The sequence below is a fragment of the Anopheles nili genome, chromosome 2, assembly GCF_943737925.1.
Source record: "Anopheles nili chromosome 2, idAnoNiliSN_F5_01, whole genome shotgun sequence".
NCBI classification, from domain to species: Eukaryota; Metazoa; Arthropoda; class Insecta; order Diptera; family Culicidae; genus Anopheles; species Anopheles nili.
The window spans coordinates 6,648,267-6,671,619 of NC_071291.1; the positions used below are offsets into that span (position 1 = coordinate 6,648,267).

General features: G+C 47.1%; 5 protein-coding genes across 5 annotated transcripts; 3 read left to right on the plus strand and 2 right to left on the minus strand.

The window, feature by feature from the left end:
- The first annotated feature begins 12,181 nt into the window (after nucleotides 1–12,181).
- LOC128721774 (striatin homolog) lies at nucleotides 12,182–15,974 on the plus strand. The gene is made up of 2 exons (XM_053815566.1): nucleotides 12,182–13,266; nucleotides 13,563–15,974. Exons 1-2 carry the CDS (start codon nucleotides 12,216–12,218, stop codon nucleotides 14,048–14,050), a joined length of 1,539 nt encoding a protein of 512 aa, XP_053671541.1. The 5' UTR covers nucleotides 12,182–12,215; the 3' UTR covers nucleotides 14,051–15,974.
- Nucleotides 15,975–16,151: 177 nt separating this feature from the next.
- LOC128721780 (tRNA-specific adenosine deaminase 2) lies at nucleotides 16,152–16,703 on the minus strand. The gene has a single exon (XM_053815571.1). The coding sequence runs from the start codon at nucleotides 16,677–16,679 to the stop codon at nucleotides 16,152–16,154; it is 528 nt and encodes a 175-aa protein (XP_053671546.1). The 5' UTR covers nucleotides 16,680–16,703.
- A 61-nt stretch (nucleotides 16,704–16,764) lies between these two features.
- On the minus strand, nucleotides 16,765–17,876 carry LOC128721782 (single-strand selective monofunctional uracil DNA glycosylase). The gene is made up of 3 exons (XM_053815573.1): nucleotides 17,445–17,876; nucleotides 17,114–17,377; nucleotides 16,765–17,040 (listed from the first exon to the last, which is right to left on the minus strand). The coding sequence occupies exons 1-3, from the start codon at nucleotides 17,874–17,876 to the stop codon at nucleotides 16,765–16,767; spliced, it is 972 nt and encodes a 323-aa protein (XP_053671548.1).
- A 243-nt stretch (nucleotides 17,877–18,119) lies between these two features.
- On the plus strand, nucleotides 18,120–20,571 carry LOC128720468 (U3 small nucleolar RNA-associated protein 25 homolog). The gene has a single exon (XM_053814136.1). It carries the CDS (start codon nucleotides 18,120–18,122, stop codon nucleotides 20,514–20,516), a length of 2,397 nt encoding a protein of 798 aa, XP_053670111.1. The 3' UTR covers nucleotides 20,517–20,571.
- Nucleotides 20,572–21,241: 670 nt separating this feature from the next.
- Nucleotides 21,242–23,352, plus strand: LOC128731268 (tetratricopeptide repeat protein 30 homolog). Its single transcript, XM_053824375.1, has 3 exons — nucleotides 21,242–21,301; nucleotides 21,378–22,092; nucleotides 22,163–23,352. Exons 1-3 carry the CDS (start codon nucleotides 21,242–21,244, stop codon nucleotides 23,350–23,352), a joined length of 1,965 nt encoding a protein of 654 aa, XP_053680350.1.
- The last annotated feature ends 1 nt before the right edge of the window (nucleotide 23,353 follows it).

Here is a 23,353-nt window from a genome sequence, read left to right on the forward strand (position 1 = left end):
CAAAGCAAAATTCGTTCTCCGATCACACACCAACTCTGATTCGCTAACACGTTTGAGAGATCTTTTCGATGGCTAGCCCGGGTTTCAAGGATCATGTCCGATACCTTTTTAACCCCTTTGGGATGGTGTATCGAACGACGGCACGTTGGTCGTCTAATTTGCGAACATTTTCAACACCAGAGCCGCCAATAACCGTTCGATGTTGCTTTCTGGCGAAGGGTTCTGGGAAGGGTCCTTGCAAGTGACCTCAACTCAGACCACCAGCGGTCGGCACCAAAGTGGTGCATTTATACTTCAGCTGAATTGGAAGGCAAGAACGCCTGTTTTATGACAAAAGTGGCCTCATCACCAGCCAGAGGTCGCGATGTTCGACTAAAGCCGGCGGGTGGAATCGTTTCGAGCCGCGAAGGTTGCATTAAAAGTTATTATTTAATTTGAGCACATGTTTGCCGCCGCCTGTAGGAGAGCTTTTTTATTGCATCTCTTCATGCGCCGAAGAACGTATCATAAATAACACGGATTTATTTCCCATTCACACAGAATCTTTCCGTAAGGCGACGGACGGAGTTCGGACGGAGTGGAAGACGGACTTCGAAGACGAGATCACGTTCGCATTTAAATATCATCCAGTACAAGTTTCACCCAGCGGCACAGATGAAGAGGAACCAAAGGAACCGCCTAATAAAATCTCCTTGGAGAGGAGTTTCTCGGGCTAAAATCAAGAAGCCACCACGGAGCTAGTTGCCTATCTCCAGCCACCGTGTCGTCTTATTAGCCTGCCATATTAAATTAACTCGAAGATTATAAACGTTGTAATGTGGGGGCGTCGAAGGGATGCATCATTTATAGACATGTTCTGCATCAACAGATGACCCCCGCGTCACAAAGCTTGATCGAACAGCCAGTGAACTTCTATTGAATTTTCTTCTTTTTGTGGCTGGGAATTAAACATTGCATTCCTCATGCACACCGCACTGTTCAATCAAACCCCCTTTTTCTGGCAGCCTTATCAAAGATGGAAAAGTTTGTTGCTGTGAATTTATAAGATAACATCTTTGGTTCTGCGCAACGTCAGCTCTGTCACAAGCAAAACAACGTAAAAATATACTTTCTGCACGAAAATGATCGAGATTGATGTTGATGACGTATTGTATTGCGCAAAAACCGCAAGCGATAAAAACAATCCTTATCAACCACTATTTACCATTGCGGTTACTACGGCCAACATTTGGGTAAGGAGTTTCGCGTGCTAATTCAAATAGCTAAGGGTTGCGAAAATGGTTCCGAAAAGTTTCCACACTCAAATCGCTATTTTTTTTTTGGTTCTTACTCGTCTCCAACACAACTTGTACAACTAATGCACTTATGTAAATTGTGTATCTTAATGCGCACACCCAAGGTATGGTTTTCGAAGCAAACTCCGTAAAACATTGATCAACACGCTTTAATGTGAGCTAATAAAAAAAAATAAAAAAACGCCACAAGCAACTGCAAGCAGAACCCGACCATCGTTCCCGCTTCTTGGCTCGTCTTCTCGGCGCACGCCTAATGGAAATCTTACAAAACAGCGGGTTTACTACTTAAGGCTTTACTACTACACCCTCGGTCCAATGAGAGACGTTTAATGAACTGAATTAATTTTCCCCGGCGCAGCTCCGGCAGTGTAAAGTTTGCCATCCATTGCCTTCGCTATCGCGATGATTTTTCACCTTTCCCTATCCTCCCAGCAAGCTCCACCGTTCACCTATCTCGTGTTGGGGGGTTTCCCTTTCGCTTCCGCTGATCAGCGAATTCGTTCTCTCTCTCTCGCACCCGAGCGCTATTTGCTTCCTTTGTTTATCCTCTTTTCCGCTTGCTCTCGCATAACCTTGCGCATTATCCTCCCGGTTTCCTTTCTCCACCACGGGTGTGTGTGTGTGTGCTCTTGCTCGCGTTCGGCAACATGGACGAGCCCCTCCTGTTTTCCTTTCCGTTGCCTGCCCTCAGTCGGCGAGTCGATGGGGAGGTAATTAATCATGCGAAAAGTTTTCCCGCGAGTGCTACCTTAGCTGCTCGATTTATACAGGCTTCCGTGCAGGGTCCCAAAGGCGACCTCTTCCTGCCTTCGCCAGCATCGACACCATCGAAATGACTCCACGTGCACGTTCGCCAGCCAACCATCGTGTGGTGGGTGTAACGAAACAACTTCACACCCAGTGGAAAATGACTTTTTCACCCTTGAAAATTGCACGGACACCCAGGAGCAGGTGATCGGGCATCCAAAAACCCACAAAGCGACAAACCGGGGCCGATGCATGTGCGACCAGCCACGCCACCACTGACCCAATTCTGCCGTCATGCTTTCCCACACTCTTCATGGCAGCAGAGAAAATTCAAAACCCCATCGCGCACCCCATCGTGGACCGGCTGTGATCAGGCTTGGACTTGCATCCATCTCGAGCCATCATTTTGGCACGCGTCTTTTGCTTCCCTGACGACCAGCTCACCCGGGAACTGCTGCTGTCTCGATCGAGCTAAGCTGGGGGCACTTTCCCGTGGTGGGCTGCGACGGGTGAGTCGGCTGTCGGTGGAGCGTGTACAGCTTTCCTTTTCAGCTTCACTCGTTTTCTTGTTTTTCCGGTGGTTCCACACCTGGCAATCGTGTGCTCGAACTCCGATAAAGCGTTCGAGGGTATGAATTAAGTGCAGAACGTACGTACTGTACGTTATTGTAGCAACATGCCGCTAAATTCTACCGCCAAATGAAAGACAAAAAACTAATAATAAACCACATGTTTTACAATTAGAGGCAGATCAAAAGAAGCGTCTCTGAGCCGTCGGTGCAACAGCACGATAGATCAACAGCGAAGAGCTCCAGAATAGCATAAGTATGACATCTGAATCGTATACATATGCGCACAATTTTCCCGTTCATTTTCCCGCAACACAACGACCTTGCTTGTCCGCCCAATTGCATGTCGATTGCAGCTCTGTGAAGTGATGAAGCGTGTGTTCACCATGAGCAAAAATAAACGCGCCTCTCCAACCGATGGTGGGAGTTTTCATCAGCGAATTCATCACACAACCCCCATGGCTCGAACCATGTGATGACCAAAGTGGACCGATTCGCGATGGTTCTCTTTTCACCCTGAGGAGAAAAACCGGTCGGTGAAAAGCGAAGCAACGCTTTCTGGTGCACTATTGAGTCATCGCGTGCGGACCCACGGGCCACTGTGTTCTGAAAGTGACTGTCGACTGGGACGACCGTTTCGACGACATGTGCACCAACAGTTGCGTCTCCATGGTCGCGTTCTAGGTGTGTGTTTTTTCAGTTGTCGAAAAGGAAAACTAAAAACCGCGAATGCATCGCATTCAAACGGCCGCTCACGGTTTCTTCTAAAGGAACGTGTTTGAACCCGTCCCAACAACAACGGGCGCAAGCTAAATTTAAATAGTACGTACGAACATTTGGTTTGTCACAACATTCGACTGCTTAAGGATTCAACAATATGCCAAATCGATAACTTCTTCAACCAAGCGCATTCGGACCGAGTGCAGTACCTACGCGAACGAGCAAATCCGTTGATGTTTTTAGTCTTCAATTTGAAAACAAACATCACCCGCAAGCAGCACTCTCATTTTTCGATGAATGGCCAGCAATCAGTTTCTTAATGGAATCTGCGGTGCATCGTCCCGGTCCCTTATCGTTCGGCTGGATTTTACATGCCGATCAAGCATAAACAACTCTATCTGCAACTCGTAATCAATCTGCTGTTTTCGCTTACCCAGCCCATGTGCCTTTGTTGCGTTAAGACGCGTTATGCTGCCTTTGCTGCATCATACGCTTGCCCCAGGATGATCTTTATGTCGAGTTTGGTTTTTTTTCTTCTTCTTTTTCTGATACGCGCTCTGTTTGGCCACCTGCCGACAAGCGAAATGGGTTGTCTCCCGTGCAAGAGGACACCCTGCCGTCTGCTGCTATAATCGCCTGATAACGCAATCACTCGCGCAAAACAATCACCCTAGCGTTGTGGAAATAGCCAGTGTTGTGGATTTGAGCGTTTTGGACACTTAATAAAATCCCAGTCGTCTTCCACAAATGCGAAAGATTGCAAAGTTCCATCGAAACCCGCGTCAACCCAATGGGACGATTTTACGACCTTTCTCCTTTTGCTTCCATTTAACGAACGACATCAGAAAAGCTAGTAACCGCAGCCACGACGATGCAATCGTGCGTGCCGTTGTTTGCAAGGTTACCATGGTGCTGCTGGTAGTAGTATCAAGCCTACGGCTCCGTAGTAGCCTAGTAGTCGTGCCAGTGAGACCTATGGAAACCTAGGCTTCGTTTGCGAAGAAACCCGAAGAACAGGGCTTCGCCAGCGAGGAAGCGCGATATGACGCGTCAAACGAGCGGAGCTGAATGTGAATTGAACGAAAGGGAATTTAACTTGTTTCTGATTTGACGGTGTAGAGAACGAGATGGCAAATACCTCCACCAGTGGGGCTGGTAGAAGGCTGAGCGCGAGGAAGCTGCGACGTCATACGAAACGAGCCTTCTCCAACGTCGTCCACTGTGTTGATTAGTTGTGCGGCATTATTATGCTTTATTTGAGAGAGCGGAGAAGCCACGATCAGGAAGATGGGATCTCTTTGCACAGGAGCGGGGTATTCGCGGTAGCATAATCGAAATACACGTGACGTACGGCAGTTTTGCTTAGCAGAGAGGCACGAAAATAACAACCATGCGTAGTATGCGTAGGGTGCTAAAAGAAATAGACGGAGAAGCCCGAAAAATTATGACGGAATAAATACAGTAAGTTGTTATTTTTCCCTACGCTAGCACAAAGCTACCAATTTCAAAAACAAGTCGGGGAAATGTCTGTCGATTTAATGCGCGTTTAAAACGCTAAACGACGATACGAATCTAAACAGCCATTGATGCATTCCAATCCTGCAAGTAAAGTGTGGTTTAAAACCATTCCGCACTGTATCGTACATTCTCAAGAGGCCATGGCCAAATATCATGCGCTGAGAAGCCCACCAAAATGATAGCATAAGAAGGAGCGCGAAATGAAGGGAAAAAAAACGAATGTAAAAGCAAAAGTTTAAACGCTGCTTTCGGTCTTCCTTCTTCGTTCTGAGTTCTTCAGCGCTGTCCCGCTTAGTGCACGTTTTGCTTTAGTATGTTGTTTCGTGATTCCTTTTTTTGTGTGCTATCCTAGATGTGGACCATGCTCCAGTTTCATACCACTCCGGTATGGTAAACGTATGCCTCGTTTTCTCGAAGTCTTTTGTTCGTTTTCTGTTTTGTTCCTCGCCCGATTATGCTCTTCCTTTGTGATTTCTTACGCATTCGGAAGCGGGATTTTTTTGTAATTGCATTTTGCCTTAAATTTCCTACTCAAGTTTCTCATTGTAGTTGTGCAAAATAATTCACCGTTTGAAAGGGAATGTAACGGTGACATTTTCCTAATTACTTTCCAATTGCACTTGTTGGAATACTAGCTTTTTTAGACAGCAAACCACCAACGCGCAGTTCTCATTCGTTCATTTTTGTTGTGTAGTTTTAATGCAAACGCAAAATCAAAATAGTCCAATGGAAATGGAGAGTCATCTCGTCTAATCAGTCCAATTCTTACTATTTTCGATGAGATGCACTCATATTTAGACAACAGATTTGTGTCTACAAAATTCAATGCTGATACCAAACATTCGCAGCTGTAGAGCCAAACCGTAGCACGAACAGATAGCAACCATACATAAAACATCAAGGACTCTGGTTGCCCCCCCCCCCCCCTAGCGGTGTTTATGTCCCGCCGTATATTCGACGACATGCGTGTGTGTGTCTGTGCATGGCACAGCTTGTTTATACGAGAACCAAGCTGCCACCGAGGACCAAGAGACCAAGAAGTATGGTAAGAACAGGCGACATACCTCCCGAATCGAAGGGAGATATTTTGTGTGTTTGTTTTGTAGCGCAAGCTTGGCTAACTTTTCCGCCCAGATCGCACCGACATATTAATGCGCCACACGGCCCGGCAATGATTTTCCCGTGCGCGTTCCGATCGAAACGTTCTAGGAACATAAACGAGCATTTTTATCAATCGACCCAGCTTAGCTTCTAAGCGTTTGTCGATGCTCACGACACGGCCCATGGGCGCCAGCAGTACGTGCCTTAAAATGCTCGCCGTGCGATAAATGATACCAATCCTCGTACCGATAGTGGCCCGGTTGGTGAAGTTTTGCCTGTTCGCGTTTCGAATTCCACGACAGTACGGAAGCCAAGCAGGGCTTTGGCGACCAAGAACCAACCAATTGCACCGAGCTTGCACTGCTGCAGGAAGATTGGTGGCTTCCCAGGCGATGGTTGCGAAAAGCGAATCGAAAGAAATGACATCCCGATTGGCACAACAAAGCAATCATCGAAGCCGAACGGAACCGTCGAACCGTGTGTGTGTGTGCGATGAGGTAGGGAGGGGAGCTATTGTTTCTCTTTTCCACCGCCCACTCATTACCCCGTGGTTGGCCGTTGCAAGTTGCAGAAACGTCACACGGCACGTCACCAGGAGATATTTCATGTCCTCCTGCTCCACGCAAGTGCCTTCCAGCGATAAACCTGTTCGCCGCTAGTTCATGATGTTCCTACCCACCCACCCACCCATCCACCCGCCACACGGGTGGCCGATGCACTGGCGTAACCGAGGCGATGCACAATCGATGCACCAGCACCTGTGATGGCTCAGGAGTCGCGCGCGATGCGACACAACAATCGGAAATCGTTTAGCCCGTTTGACAATTACCTCCGGCGCTGTTTCGCTGGGCGCTTTCGTTTCGGTAAGGGTGAGTTTCCCGCCCGTTACCCTTCAAGGTCGCTGGGTCGTACGCTAGGCGCTAGGCAGATGCCTTGAGGCTTGAGGAAATAAAAGAGGAAAAACTGCACGAAACAAACGAATCCGGGCAACCGTCGTGCGGATCAGTTGGTTTCACGAGAGTCAGTCTAAAAACAAGGGAAAAGGATAATAATTTCACTAATTGCTAGAAAAGGGGCCCCAATTATTCAAATGGAGAATAATCCGCCCGCGATTTATGATTTTCCGTTCTTTTTATTCCGCGTATTTTCAACTACCTCTGTTGCCACGCGTGAGATATTCATCCTGCAATAATCGACATGCGTAGTTGATTCAACTGGCGGACAGAATTCCTCGAACTATAAAGCCCGTGCCTAGAAAAAAGTCCCAACAAAAGTTATTGTACCACCAGCATATAAACTCAGCTTCACAGAATCGTGCACAGAGTGAAATGCGTGGAACGCATTCGATTAATGCTTTTTCGTTACAAGCTTTGGCTGTTTCTCAGAATAAAGTACAATATACCGATGAAAATTGAGATAAGATAAGGAAAATATAAAATTTGTTGGAGAGTAACGAAATTTCCAACGCTTTTCTGAGTTATGGAGCTGCTACGTTAACCACACAATTATGAGTACGTGCGAATCCCAGGTCAAGCGCGTTCGTATATGAGTAGGTATATCCTTTCTAGTGGCAGGAGATACATAGCACAAAGGAGCATCGCACGCCAGACAACAACGTACCCTTCAACTACCCTCAAAAAAGGGCAAAAGGTTCCGGATAACCTCCCACCCTAACCGGAAGCCGTCAAAGCAGAGCATTCACAACATTACACCTGCGAAGCTTCGGAATGGCGTCAATTAGCAACAGATTCAACGCCAGCGTACAACTCAATAGCCGGAACGTTGCCGGGACTGAATTGAGACCGTGGAGCTTTGGTAAGGACGATGCCAAAGGGCGGCAACAAAATCTTGTCCCTTGCGGGGAGCAGATGCTATCTATTCGGTTTCGACTGTGCTTACTCCTGCGGACCAGACTTGCTTTTTTATTTTATTTTGTTCATTCCGACGCAGCCGTGCGGACAATCTGTCTTGTTTGATTAGCGAGAACGTCACGGATCATGCTCCATTACGTAAAAACTTTTGTGTGTAGGAGATAGATTGAAAAAAACCCTTCGGTGTTGAGGTTTGAATTTTAACGTTGAGCGGCCTTTTGGTATCATAAACTACACATTACAGTAGTATTGTAACTGTAGCAAAACAAATGAGCTGATTAAAAATGCTAAATGATGGCATTAATACTTTATTAATTGTCTGCTTCGAAGCAACATTGCATAGGAAAGGCATTTTTCAAAATTAAACACTGCTCCAGCTGCTACGCACATTTTTGAGCCATTTTTCATATGCTGTACTAGGTGCCGTACATAAAGTGCGTAATTTACAAATTCCGTACCACCAATATGACTCCCTAAGAAAAAAAAACCAATACGTTAAACACACCACCTCCAAACCAACGGAAATACCCTACCAACGTGCTGACGCGATTCCAAACTACGACGTGTGGCAGACTCAGTCACCCGCCTACACGGGAACCTAAGCAACCCATTTGCACCCTTTCCGCATGCTCATTCTACACCTCCACCGCGTGGAGTTGATCGCATCACGCGAGAGCAAAACCTACCGAGGCAGCTGTGGAAAAGGGCGTCAGAGACGGGACGACGGGTGAATGAGCATCCCCATGTGCAAAAACAAAAGCACGCCAGAGCGGTGGGACGACACGAAAATAAAACAGAGTGGAGAAAAACAGCAAAAGCAGTAACAACAACCAAAAAAAAACGCGCCCACTCTCGCACGAGCGCGCATACATCAGGGCCCTAGGGACGCGCAGTGTGTGTGTGTGTGTATGTGCATCAGGAAAATCAACCCGGGTCTGAGGGTTGCCCGCAGCCCCGGCATTGACATATCGTGGAGATATCCCTTCCAGCAGCCCCGTACATCCAGCGAATTGGGGCTGCTAAGCATCTCCAAGGGCGTTGCGTCCGGAAGGACCTAGTACAGCCTAGACAACGTGCTCTTTGATCCATCAATGGCCTACTTGGATCCAGCAGCATTGACAGCTGAAGTGCAGTGCGTCATGGAAAGCGCAGCAATAATTCAATTTGCGAGAGATGCGCCCGATGCGGTCGGTTGGAAATGGGCGAATATTAATTTAACTTATTCGGTGTACTCACTAAACAAGCGCTATATCGGGGAGGCAATTGCTTCCGGGAGTTTTAATCCCTACATCGGTGTTTGATTAGGTGTGAAATCGAACGATCCTATCCGTTATCGTTGGGAAGGGCGTTCCCAACAGTTCCCGAGCACATGCAGCAACATCATTCAACACCTGGTCTCTCTCTCGTTCCTCCCCCACCGCCTCGCGTATCATATCATCGTACAACGCGTGTGACTAGCGCGCCTAACGCAACCCCAGGGAAAATCTGTCAACGGCAACGGCTCTTCAATTTTATCAGGTTTTTCTCGTGTCGCTCCTTCTGCGCCACGTGGTGAGATGGGTGTCGTTTGAGGTGACACTTGTTCACTTCGTGATTTTGCCGGTCGGGGATTAATGCACGTACACGGCCATTCCATCGCGGTAAGGATGCACGACAGGGAGCGGGGGGAGGGGCAAGTGTGCGCCATGAAACGTAAGCACATGTTGAGGTAGGTTCCCATTGTTTTAGGTCGTTGGAGGGTAGCAATTCCACCGAAAATCCACCAAAACTGGTACCTTTCGCTGTGGCAGAGAGCACACTCGAGCCCTTATCCTTCCTTTGTTATCGTCCCCATCGTCGTATGCAGCACCTCAGCGGACCGGACGCAATCCGTTGGATAGGACGTTTTGTTTGTTTTCAATAAAAAAATGCCTTGCACCCTTGGTGAACTTCTCTCTTAAATTTTAACTCAGAATTTCGCTCTCTCTCTCGTTCACTCTACAACTTTTTCTCACTTTCTTTCCCATTCGCACCCATTCCCTTGAAGGTTAGTCCTTGAGCTGTAACGTTGTTGTTTAGTCTCCCTCTCGCTCCTGGCCCTATTGGCACGCTGTCTATTGTTTCTCTCTGGCAAACGATGTGTTCCATTCCGCTCTCTCCATACCTGCAAATGTGCACTCGCTCTCGCTCTTACAATTCCCCCCAACTTTACGCATCTTGTTTTTTTTTTCACGAAACAACGCCATGCCAGCATACGATGCTGAGAGATGGGGAAAGATGGAATGTGAGAGGAGGGTGAGAAGGTGTCCAGAGGAGGTAGCGAAAGTGTTGCCGTGAAATGCGTTTCCATACGAAGCTAACGAAACAACTCCCATTAACTTATCTGGGAAGGAAGTATAGAAAAAAAACATTATACTAACAAAATCCAACAATATATGGCTATTGATACGAGGCTAGAAAGAGATGGAGAAAGAGCGGGTGAGACAGAGTGAGAGAAAATAGAGAGAATCACATTCTGTGGAGTTAAATAAAACCACAAACGAATAGTAGTAGGTTTAATTATTTTTACCCCATTATTCATATTCCATGAATTCAACAGAATTAAGAATTGGGAAGTTTTTCTCTCGTGATCTCCTTGCACTGCACCGTCCCTAACATCGGAGGTTTGCGCCCTATCTTTCCGCACCAGCCCCCAATTATGTACCTAGAACTTCTTTTGTTGTAATACCATCTCTGCCCGCCCTTCTGATAGAGGTTACGTCTTACACCGCTCTCATCCTTGCTATTCTACTTGATTTACATGCCATGTACGGCACACAAGACGAAACCGTGTTTATCTTAAAACGCAGCTATGGCCAAGAGAAAAAGAAGCAATCGGTTGCGTGCGTGTGTTGGTAAAATTGTGTCATACTGCGCGAGGATCAATCCACCCAAGAGAGAGCATCGATGGTTTACTTGAAAGGATTTTCAGAGTTTACCAAATATGCGAATTGACTTTGCGGGGAGACTGGAAATTACTTGCATTACTGAGAAACCCTGCGAAACACAAGCAATTTAGGTCAATTGTCGAATATATTAATTTAGTCAATTCGACATTGGTCATTTATCGCTGTGAACGTTTGGTGTATCTCTATATCTCGTCTGGTGTATCCCTGTAATTCGTATATTTAATCCCTTGCTCTATAGATTGACAAACTAAATAATGGAAAATCGTTTAAAGAGCATGCCATGCATGGAGGATGCAGATGAAGGGAAATCCGTAACTATTTCAATACCTGATCTATTGATACCCTGCAGTCAGTAGCAACCGTTCTAAAACCAACCCTGCTACGTGCAGTCATAGATTCCGCCACGCTGAGCCGTTTAAGCAACCGAAGAATAGACTGTGTATTAATAGAAGGCCTATGAATTTTGTGGCTTAGGTAATGGACGGCCTCTTCACAGTACAGTGTCGTATAACGCGGTGCTACTCGCACTGCAGCTTCGAACGGAAGAGAGAAAAGCAAAGCGAGCTTAATGTGGAAAAAAAAACATACCACCAGCCAAGATGACCCGCCCATGCAGTCCCATAACGAGCCCTGCAACTCACGATGACGTCACAGTTGCTCGCCCACACTTCCCACTAGCCAGAGCGAGATAGTTTACTGTAAAAGGGCCACGAAATACATATCGAAACGAGGTACCGCTTGGGTGCCGGCTACGCAAAGAAAGGAAGAGAGCGATTCAAAACGAACACGACGGTCGACCGAAACAATGCCGAATCCGAGGCCGCCATTTTGCGTTCAACTCTCGTCGAGTGAACACATCCCAGTCGCATCAGAGCGCAGAGAGCAGTCGGAACGATCCGCGAAGGCATCGTGTACATTCTTGGTGGATTTTTTGTGCCCTTGCTTGAAAGTGCGTAGTGAAGACACCAGTGGTGTAGCCTGCAGGAGGAAGTTTTACTCCGCATTTCGAAATATCTGATTTCGTGGGCGTTTTACACACGCTTGGCAACGTGGAAACAGTGGATTCGTTAAAAAAGTGCGGAGTGCGAAAAATTATATTTTTCAAATTTATCTGACACTGGTCAAACGTTCGCTCCCTGGACGCTACAACCCTGCCCAACCATCGGAGCGTCGTAAACGAACGAACGGGAGAGCGAGAGAGCGACATCGCCTTGGAGCGGTGAACGCGTGAACTAGTGGCGTACGTGACAGGAGCGTAACAGAGGCAGCGCGAGTGTGGCGCTTGCACGTGCACGGGAGCAAGCAGGACGGCGCGATTCGGAATATGGCGACAAGCATTGCAGAACGCAATCCAGAGTTTCGTGCACCATCGAACAAGTCGTCAATTTTAAGTGAATATTTTTAGTGCGTGATTCGTGTGCAGGTGTGAAGAACAGTTCGTGCATTAAGTGATCGTTCAAGTACAAAATGTCTGTGGAAAGCGACAAGGAGCTGGCGGAAAACATGGCTTTTTCACAGCAGCAAGGCGAAATCGACCTACTCGCCGAACCGACCGCGACGGTAACTGCTGGAAGCTGCGAGCCGAACGTCGTCGCCACCGCGACCAACGTAGTGCCCGCGAGCGCCGTCGCCAGTGATGGGGGCGCCACTGGCAGTGCGAACGGTTCGGCCGAAGATGGTCGACCGTTGGGCACTTGTGCCATGCTTTCGCGCCAGGATTCAAATGACATGCAGGCGACGGTTTCCCCGCGTAACAGAAATGACGCTTTTGGCAATAATCAAAACCAAAACACGCGCATTCCAGCTGCCGAGGGTCGCACGAAGCGTAAAAACCGTCGCCGCAAGTCGAATCGCGGGAAATCGACTTCGAACCGACCGTACAGCAAGACGCAATGGAAGTTTCAGCACTCTTCCGGACCGGGCCGTGCGGGGGCCGGTCAGCCGGAGAGGAACGGTGGCAAGAACAATTGCAACAAGCGGCGCCAGGTGTACTCGGTTGCGGCCAACCGGCGCATCACGCCGTTTCAGAAGTCCGATCAACCACCGCTAGTGCCATACAACACCAACCGCTTCCTGATGGAGGACCACATGCCCCAAGTGCTCACGCCATCAGGTAGAACTCGCGATTCTAGTTTCTCGATAGATTCAGAAGAAAATTATTTTTACTCACTACCAGAGGACGAAGAGGATTTCCTCACCAAGGAATTTTCCAGCGTGTACGAGAAGGAGCGCTTCGAGCGCCTCGAAGGTTTGACCCACACGGAGTTAATCCAGGAGTACGTAAAGCTGGCGCTCGACTACGAGCAGCTGGTGCGCCGCAATGGGTGCGGTGACAGCTGTGGTGGCAGTGGTGGCGGCGGCAATGGTGGTGTTGATTGTGAGTCTGGCGCGCTGACGACGGGTAGCGGCGATGGCGAGCCGCAGCAGCTACAGAGCGCGGATGCAGCTGGCAGCAGTGACGGTGCGCGGGAGAAACGGCTCGAGGAACGTGTGCGCGATCTGACGGCGGAAAACATAGGTGAGTTTCAAACATTTGAATTTTATCCCACGTGGCGCGTACCAGGGCACGTAGGAATAGGAAAGGTAATTGTACGAAATGCTTTCTGATTGTAAATAATTTGTTTGCTACAATTCTAATAGTTCTAAAGAAAATTTGTCGAAAATTACTTTTATAAAAAATTATGTATGCTGAAAATAACATCAAACAAAAAAAAGTACAGGAAAAGCAAACATGTCGTGGTAACGTTTGGCGTCCATTATTCTCACATATTTTGAAATTTTATTTATACTATTCTTTTGCGTGGTTCCGCACAGAGTTGCGCCTTCAACTGGAGCACGCATCACGCATGGGTTTGGTTCTGTCGCCCAAATCGTCACCGCGACAAGGAACGCCGGAACGCGACACTTCGACGGCACCTGACGTAAATGATCAGGTGGAAGACGCAGAACAGCGTATACCGATGGACAGCAGTACCAGCGAGGACAGCGAATCGGATAGTTCCAGTACGAGTTCGAGTAGCAGCAGTAGCAGTAGTAGCAGCAGCAGCAGCAGCAGCAGCAGTGCCAGCAGCATGAGCGATGACGACGCAGATGAACCGATGGGGATGGAACCATTTCCGTTAGCAGAGCAAAGCTATGACCAGCTGGTAAATGGCGGTTCTGTCATCAATGGTGTCAATCTCCACGCAAATGGAGCCAGCGAGATATGGGAGGACGAAGGGGAGGAGGAAGAGCATGAACCGCAATTGCCCGATGGCGTTGATGACCTATCACCCTCACCGAAACCGCTAGCGGTGGAGTAATTTTCCGTCAAAACAAAAATTCACGGATTCGAAGCTGTGTGTGTGATGAATGTTTCTAACATTTTGTAGGATTAATTGTTCTCGAAAAGGACAAAGTATCATCTTTTAGTCCATTTTTTTTTGCTAAATCTAACATTACGATCGAATTCATTCGTGTTAGAAACAATGAAAACCCGACATACTTGATCTCAATATTTGAGAACAGTACAGGCATAAGGCTCATTACGAGACAATCCTTTCTCGTTAGACTCGATTCGGTTTGTTTTCCATAATTTTTAGTTTTATCGTTGTGCGTGTTATTTCCCCCTAGTTGTTCGTTTAAAGAAGAACAATAAATGTGTGTATGTTGACGTGATTGCGCATACGCACCATGCGTCGTGATTAAGCGTTGATGAAAGGAGATATTTCAATTCCAACGGATGTAAAGGAACGAACATAATTCACATAATTTAAAATCAACATATGGGCGTTATTTATGTTTTCGGAAAAAACATCAGAACAAAAAACAACTAAAAATCAAACTAGGAACGCGTGTTTTGACGCTCGATCAGAGAAAACAATTACCAAATTGATGTAGATTAGGGGAAAGTAAATGAATGCACTTTTGAAAAATGTTTAATGCATCATGTTGAAAAAGAAGAATAAAAAAAGAAAAATTATTGTAAAATGAACAAAAACTATGCAATTGAAAAACCACAAAACTTATTGTTTGATAACGGTTCCGCTAGAATGGGTGCGATAAAAGCTGTGGAAATAATATACAAGTAAAGCGAACAGAAAAACTATGCAACAAAATAAATACGTAGCGTATGAAATATACATTATAAAATTATATAACGCAACAAACCAAGGCGACAATGCAAATGATATGTGATTTCTCCCTTTCTCTACAAACTTGGAAAATATATAAAATCATTAAATAAAACGTTGACAACCAGATAAAAAAAATAGAATGCTACATTCTTGTTGATCTAGAAGCCTCGAAGGAGATAGGTGATCAATGTGATTCGATAATAAAATAAGATTACTCGAACGGGTTTAAAACACGCCACAAACTGGAAATTTTTGGTAACTGCGATTACCGCGAAGATGAGGAATGGCGTTAGGTGCGACGATGCGCTTATTCAACAAGGACTTTAGAAAAGCCAGATGGACCGGGCCTGTTACTTTTGTTTTTGCTGATCTCGAATGAGACACATCACGGCCCTTAGCTTGTGCCCTAATGTACCGCGAAAAAAAAACACGGAACAAACGAAACACATATGTGATTTTGGCCAGACTGTACTGTGCGCAACGACCCGGAAAGGGATAGACGATCTATCTGGCAAGTGTTTGTGTTAAGGTGTGGTGCCAAGAATATATGCGAAAGATGAAGAAATAGGTATTAGAGTAAAGCACCTGGTTACACGTGAAGAATGAAAACAAATAGAACTAATGAGTATTTATGAAGCGCCCGGGATAGTGGATATTATACTTCGTTACTATTACCATTATTATACAAACTCAAACAGTAAAGTTACTGGTATAGGAGGTAACAAAGGCGTCGCAGAAAAAAATGTTTCATTAAAGTGAAACAAGATTGTTTGTCGACATTGCGATATTCACAGATTGATTCCAGTGGCGATTTGGAACTGGCAGCAAAATAACGCTTACATTTTGGGAAATTCCGATCTATTTGTCGCCCGCTTATCGATTTAAGGGAGCAGGCGATTATAATCCTAGTGATATCTTAACGAAGAAGTGAAGAGTAGGAAACGTGGTTGCAGAACGTTCTATTATTGTAGACTTGTAAGTAACTATAATGATGGTGTCCCTCTGCCCATCTTATCGCCTACTGGTGTGTAGCGGTGAGGCGAATAGTTTGTCTAATGCTGTAAGTTTATGTTGTTTGCCGAAGACAGATGAAATAAAGGATTAAAAAAATCTCAACAATTGAGGTTACATTTAAAAAAAAGTTTTTTTATATTGGTTATCCCCATAAGAATAATATATAAAATTTAAGAAAACCAATCACATTCCTTTGATCGGCTTGCGTAAAGCAAAGCGTTTCGTTGTAGAAGTAATCAAAACATGTAAAAGTAAATAATATGGGCAATAATAATCACTTACAAGGGCTAGTGTCGCTATGCTTTGATCGCGGCTTAGGTTTCGGTGCGGATGGATTTTCACCTTTGTAAAACTCCTTCAACAGCTCCATTGCCTCCGTTCCTCGAACACCACCACGGATGGGAATCGGAGAGTTCAGCAAACTGGCAACATCGAGCACGGTGCATCCTCCGAAGCGATCGTTCCGGCACCCGTAGATGATTTCCCGTACACCCAACTCTATGAGAGCCGCTGCACACATGATGCACGGTTCGACGGTTACGATGACGCTGATCGAGGCAAAGATCGTTCTCGTTGGCGTAATGCCATTCTGATGAGCATATGCTAGTGCCTGATCGATGCAGATAAACTCCACGTGTCGCGTGGCGTTCTTCGTTTCGTTCACTAGATTGCATCCCCGTGCAATGATTTCTCCTGGCTCATTATCGTTTCTCCTGAACACGAACACACATCCGACTGGTACCTCCTTGAGATCGTTCGCAATGTGTGCTTGCTGAAGAGCATCCTCCATGAATCGTTCCATTGTACATCAAACTGTTATTAATACTTTTATATGATGGCAATTTTTGTTGTTGAGTCGACAAAATAAAACATACAGCTCCTGGAGACTATGTTTCCAGCGAGCTCAGATAAGGTAAGATACCGTGATCGGTAAGCCAAGCTTTTGCCTTTTCGTGCCAGTTCGTGTTATTCAGACTTCGAGGGCTTGGATGGGGCATGCAAAGGGTTTGAATAGCTGAATCTAGTTTGTTTTGCTTTTTAAGCGCATTTACACGATCATCCGTATATCGTCCGACGGATATCACTATCTTAGGTTTCAGCACGGTAAGCGCCGTCGCTAACTTTTGTTCGGCAATCGTTTGAATTTCTTTTTTTGCGGTTCCCTGTAACATAATGGCATTGCCCATAATCAGCACATAAATCATTGGAGGTTTCAGACTCACTCCTGAATACTACCTTTAGTTCGCTGGGCGTTATGTTCCGTCCCGTTTTATGGAAAAACGCCAATGGACAGAGATTGTACACGAAACAGGAACGGAAGAATTGATCCGGAGTACCGCACAGCTCCTGATAAAGTCCCCACCAGCGTTTACCGCTCTGCTCCTCTCGCGTGCACTCCAACCCTTGTACTGGTCGAGCAGCTAGTTCTGGCGATGGTTTCGATACCGTCCCTCGTAAGCCCATCCAATCTCGAACAGCCGGTACGTGTCCAAACGGAACCTGCAACAGATACCGATAAAGAGAGGTTAGGTGGATGATTACATTAACCTATAGCCATCATTATCACCCCTGTTTGGCACATTCCCCAGGGACCAGGATTCATGCCAATAAACAGAACCGGCTTCGGCCCATCGAGAAAGCGTTGCATATAGGCTAGATGAAGGTTTGAAGCATAATCGATCGGATCATAGCAAGCGGTCACCTGCGATGGTAATGCAACATCGCGCAGTGCTGCTGAAAGTTCGAGTTCGATGAAATACACTTGTTGCCAGAAAGGAATTAAACCTGGAATAACACCGTCACTTTGCTGGTTTGTCACTGATTCAATGGGAGTTTGGAGTGGTACGATTTGGGGCATTTGCTCGTTTACCACATGTGCGGTTAGTTTACGTTTCGGTACGTTTTCGAACTGGGATAACGAAAACGTGCCAATTGTTGGACAAGACAAAGCTGTGTCCGTATAATGTTCTTCGAGATCGTTTTGCTGTTTACGCAGCATTATCACTATCGTAGGATCTTACTTACGCACAGGAGAATAATTTATCGCATTTGAATTGAAGACTTTTCGCGCAAAAGACGAGTCGATTGATACTAGCTGTCAAATTGTTTACCCTTCACCATAACCTGTCAAGATTGGACAATATTGTGAGATTTGGGTTGACAGTAAAACGTGTTTATGTTTTGATTAGAATCGACGGTATCCTGTGTTACAGTTGCATTCGGTGTAATAGCGATAGTTATCATGAAACGGAAAAACTCTTTATTCAAGAAACCTAGGAAGGGTCAGGAGTACCAGAGCAAAGCGATGAAAAAGAAGCTTAAACAGGAACTCGCCAAACGGCCGCCTCCGACGCGGTATCAGAAAAACATCAAACATATTGAACGTGGCCACGAGTCGATTCAGGCCCAGAAACGACAGATAGAAGCAGAACGGCAGTATCGAAATGAAGCCAATTCCATGGTGCCGCTTGTTTCCAGCGATTCGGAAGATGACGAGGATAACTGTAAAATCAATTCGTTCGAGAATTTGTCACAAAATTTTAGGCTTCATCCAGACTCGCCAGGCTATGACAGCGCGGAGGAAACTGGTTCCGATGAGCAGGAAATGGTCGTCTCCAGCGATGATGCCGGAGACAATGAAGAAGATGCCGGAGAAGGTGATGAAGAAGTCGACGTAGAGCAGGAAGTGGATATGTCGGACACAGACGAGACCGATATGGATGATGGAGCCGGCAACAGCAGCGACAGCGAATCCGAATCGATAGGACACCCCAGCCAAAGTGAGGAAGAGCACGATAGCGGAGCGTCTTCAGACGATGAAGAGAGTGCCGAAGAAATGAACGACCCTTTCTTGCTGCACACCAACTCCAACCTTAGTCCCGCAATGGTAGAAGCGATAGCTGCGAATCCAAAATCACTCGAAAAGACAACGGTTCCCTTCGGCAGTCTGGGAACACTGTGCATCGAGCTGCCCACATGTCCGAAAGAGAGCATTCCGCGACGCATGCTTCAGAAGGAGAGGTACGCCAAACCTGGCGAGCTGCCTGTCGTACCGGAAGAAGGTCCTGTCGATTGGGCAGCGCTATATGTGAAAGATAGGATAGCTCGCAACATCCCGGAAGAAGTGGATCCATTGCAACGGGACACGTTCGCTTTGTTGAACAACTATCAGGATCTTTTTTATGCGCGGCGTACTCACGATAACGGCGACCAGTTGCGTTTCAGCTATTGCCTGCACGCGCTCAACCACGTGTTGAAGGCGGTGAGCAAAGTGCAACATCACACCGTCAAGCTAGCCGCCAGCAAATCGACCTCAAAGCCAAAACAGAACCGATACGCCCGGCGACCGCAGGTTCAGTCGATCCGCGTCCCGCAGTCCGGTGTGGAATATCGCGATCAAGGCTACGTTCGACCGAAGGTCCTGATCGTGGTGCCGTTCCGCGAATCCGCGCTCCAAGTCGTGAACGTGCTGGTGCAGTTGTTCGCTGGTGACAACACGAAGGCGGTGGCCAATTACAAGCGGTTCACCGACGAATACGGAGGTGGTTCGACACTGAGTTTTCCGCAGCGCAACCGCAAGCCGTTGGACTACGAGCGCACGTTTGCGGGCAACATCGACGACAACTTTCGCCTCGGAATCGCCGTCAACCGATCGTCGATGAAGCTGTACGCGAAGTACTACTCATCCGACGTGATCGTGGCGTCTCCACTCGGACTGCGTATGGCGATCGGTGCCAAAGGCGAGCAACATCGCGACTATGATTTTCTGGCTAACATCGAACTGCTTGTCATCGACCAGGCAGATGTGTGCTATGCTCAGAACTGGGAGCACGTGCTGCACGTCATGGAACACCTGCACCAACAACCGAGCAGTACCGAGCACACGGAGTTTTCGCGTGTCCGCGAGTGGTGCCTAAATGGGTGGTCCAAGTTCTACCGCCAGACTGTGGTGCTTTCGACGCTGGATCTACCGGAGATACGCGCTCTGTACAGTCGACAGTTTGATAACTACCGGGGTAAGGCGCGCACGCTTGGATTCGTAGCCGAAGGTACCATCCGCAACGTTGCGGTGCAAGTGCCGCAGAATTTCCAGCGCATCGATACGACACAACTTGAAAGCGAGGGAAACGCCCGGTTTGCGCACTTTATCAATGTTATCCTCCCACAGGCTCGCTCTGTGGCTATGGGGCGCTGCCTGATATACGTGCCCAGCTATTTCGACTTCGTGCGGCTACGCAACCACTTCAAACTGGAGGAAATCAGCTTCACGCAGATCTGCGAGTACACCACCGACGCTAAGATAGCGCGAGCTCGGGATATGTTCCACCACGGCAGCAAGCATTTTCTGTTGTACTCCGAGCGGGCGCACTTCTTTCGACGGCACCGCATTAAGGGCATCCGGCATCTCATCATGTACGGGCCGCCCGTATTTCCACAGTTCTACCCGGAGATGGTGAACCTCATGGCCAAGGAGAACCAAAATCGCATGGACGGTGTCGCGGCTGAGTCTATGACCGTGACCGTGTTGTACACCCGCTTCAACATGCAGCAGCTCTCCGAAATATTGGGCACGAAATGCGCGCAAACCATCATGAAAGCCCCACGATCTGTCTACCGCTTTTCAACAGACCTAAAATGAGCATTTCGTTCATTTTTTGAGAAACAGGCTTTATGATTTTTGTATAAGTGCCTAAAAGCGACTTGGCAGTGGAAATGAGTTAAAATAAAACTAAAAGAAAAACAAATGTCCTGCAAGTTTTAGAGCATGGTGAAGGAAATTATTTCTCTTAGCGGAAATAGTAATTTAGCAATATTTCATCCTCGAGCAAAAAGGTAAAACCATGCTGTATGCTCCTCTACCCACATGCTGATAATATCGATCGCATGCTAAAAATACATGCGCCTTTTTGATCCCTGATCAACCTTGATGTTCCTGATGATCGACAATACTACTGACACGATCTGCAAAGAGAACCGGATTTTAGAATGAATTTTATTTCGAGGAAATATTCCACTAGCGCGAGTCTCAGCAAAGATGAGGTTGGATGATTACTGAATGAAATACTGGAGATCAAACATGGCGAGTCATTGACGGGTTCAGATATCCTTTACTAGCAGGATAAAAGCGAAATTCGCAGCTCCATGCTGACTAAAGCTTGGTCAACCAACAACATTTTCAAATGGCAAGAACAGGAGAGAATAAAACATTTAAATGAGATATTCCTCTCACCTGTACGAAAAAGAGAATATACAACGTGTAGCACCTGTTGCATTTATTTGTTACCATGGAAACTTGTGATTTAAAACAAATGTAATTTCAATACGGAAAAACAGCACAAGGACAGTGGTACCTAAATTTGCAACATGTTTTCTCAAAATATGATAATTCGTGATGGTGAATACACGAAAACTATATACACAATGGTAAATTTCTTCGGATGTGATTTCTAGAGAGCGAGATATGCGTTTGACGATTGCTTTATTATTTCGTCCTTCTCAGATCAAGGAGGAACGTTTCCAGGATTCTATAAACACGTTGAATAGCGTTCCGGAATCGTCAACTACCCGTGCCGGTCTCTCGCTGCTTGGGCACTGCTATTACCAGATGCAGGATTTCATCGAGGCGGCCAATTGTTACGAACACCTGATTAACTTGGTACCGGATGTGCATGAATATCGCCTATACTACTCGCAATCTTTGTTTCAAGCAGGCCTATTTGAAGAATCTTTAAAAATCATTGGAACTGGGTTGGAAGCACCTGAGCTGAAGGAAAAGGTCCTGCAATTGCAATCGGCAATTGCATACGGTAATGAGGACTACACGGCCGCTCAATCTTTACTCCTGCAGCGCCAGGATGGCAACGGTTCGGAGGCGAGTACTAAGAACGACGAAGGTTGCTTGCTGTACCAGGCGAATATGTACGAGGACGCTTTACAGCGTTACGTGTCTGCACTGCAGGCAGGAGGGTTTAATCCACACGTTGCTTATAACGCTGCACTTTGCCACTATCGGCGAAAAGAAAATTCTCAAGCACTAAACTACATCGCCGAAATTGTGGAACGTGGCATTCGCAACCACCCGGAACTAGGCGTAGGAGCTCAGGCAGAAACCGAAGGCGGCGCCAGAAGTGTGGGCAATCCTCCGGCTCTAGCTGCGTCGGGTCTTGCACAAGCCTTCAACCTAAAGGCTGCTATCGAGTACCAAGAAGCGAACAGTATGCATCAACAGCCTCATTAAGGGTTTTGCTTCGGTATTTAATCAGCGTTATTTTTTCTTGACCACAGTTGAAGGTGCCCGAGAGGCATTGACCGATTTGCCACCGCGATCAGAGCCTGAGTTGGATCCAGTGACGCTTCATAACATGGCCTTAACCGATCCTGTCGGTGGGGGAGCTGGCTTGCGTCGATTGGCTTTTCTGCTCGAACTAGGACCCCCAACATGCCCACCGGAAACGTTTGCGAACCTGCTGCTTTTATGCTGCAAGCATGAAATGTACGACACGGCCGCAGACATTCTTGCGGAACATACGCACCTAACGTACAAGTATCTTTCGCCGTACTTGTACGATCTGCTGGACGCGTTGATCACAGCACAATCGACACCGGAGGAAGCCGAACAGAAGCTTGGAACGTTGGCCAACAGCATCGGTGGCAGATTACGGGCTCTAGCAGCCAAAGTGCAAGAATGCCGTTCGGCGACGGACCAAAACGCACTAAGGATGGCACTTCGCGAGTATGAGGGAGCCCTCGAGAGCTACCTTCCGGTGGCGATGGCCCGAGCTTGGATTCCGTGGCGCATGGATGATTTTCAGGGCGCGGAGCGGGAATTTCGTGCCAGTGCGGAGTTTTGCTCCGAAACGCCTTCTTGGCGGCTTCACGCGGCCCACGTGTTGTTCATGCGCGGTGACCGTTATAAGGAGGCAGCTGCGTTCTACGAACCGATCGTGCGACAGAACTACGACGACATTCTCTCCATACCGGCCTCGGTTTTAGCAAATTTGTGCGTTGCTTACATCATGACCTCGCAGAACGAGGAAGCCGAGGAGCTGATGCGTAAGGTGGAGCGAGCAGAAGAGCGTAAGGGTAACGCTACCGGGCAATGTTTGCATCTTTGCATCGTCAACCTTGTTATTGGAACGCTGTACTGTGCGAAAAATAATTACGAATTTGGATTATCGCGTATTGCACATGCGCTGGACGGCGGATCCGGAGCTAGGCTGTGCGCTGACACGTGGATCCATGTGAAACGATGCGTTCTTGGACTGCTTACCGGCATGTCGAAACAAACGATCGTACTACCGTCGATTGCACTTCAGGAAACACTCAATTTTCTGCGTGCCTGTGAAGCGTACGGTATTACTATACCATCTGTGTTGACGGGTCCTTTAGAAGACTCAGGAGAACAGCCACCATCGATTGGGCTGGAGGCGCGTAAGCTGCGTGCCTTACTACTGCGGTTGATGGAGTACAAGTAAA

Excerpts from the sequence above, each read along its gene's own strand:
- LOC128721774 (XM_053815566.1), top strand. The coding sequence starts at position 12,216 with ATGTCTGTGGAAAGCGACAAGGAGCTGGCGGAAAACATGGCTTTTTCA. Across the intron at positions 13,267-13,562 it reads TCTGACGGCGGAAAACATAG|AGTTGCGCCTTCAACTGGAG; the intron begins GTGAGTTTCAAA and ends GGTTCCGCACAG.
- LOC128721780 (XM_053815571.1), bottom strand. The coding sequence starts at position 16,679 with ATGGAACGATTCATGGAGGATGCTCTTCAGCAAGCACACATTGCGAAC.
- LOC128721782 (XM_053815573.1), bottom strand. The coding sequence starts at position 17,876 with ATGCTGCGTAAACAGCAAAACGATCTCGAAGAACATTATACGGACACA. Across the intron at positions 17,378-17,444 it reads GGGGAATGTGCCAAACAGGG|GTTCCGTTTGGACACGTACC; the intron begins GTGATAATGATG and ends TATCTGTTGCAG. Across the intron at positions 17,041-17,113 it reads TAACGCCCAGCGAACTAAAG|GGAACCGCAAAAAAAGAAAT; the intron begins GTAGTATTCAGG and ends ATTATGTTACAG.
- LOC128720468 (XM_053814136.1), top strand. The coding sequence starts at position 18,120 with ATGAAACGGAAAAACTCTTTATTCAAGAAACCTAGGAAGGGTCAGGAG.
- LOC128731268 (XM_053824375.1), top strand. The coding sequence starts at position 21,242 with ATGTTTTCTCAAAATATGATAATTCGTGATGGTGAATACACGAAAACT. Across the intron at positions 21,302-21,377 it reads CGAAAACTATATACACAATG|ATCAAGGAGGAACGTTTCCA; the intron begins GTAAATTTCTTC and ends CGTCCTTCTCAG. Across the intron at positions 22,093-22,162 it reads CGAGTACCAAGAAGCGAACA|TTGAAGGTGCCCGAGAGGCA; the intron begins GTATGCATCAAC and ends TCTTGACCACAG.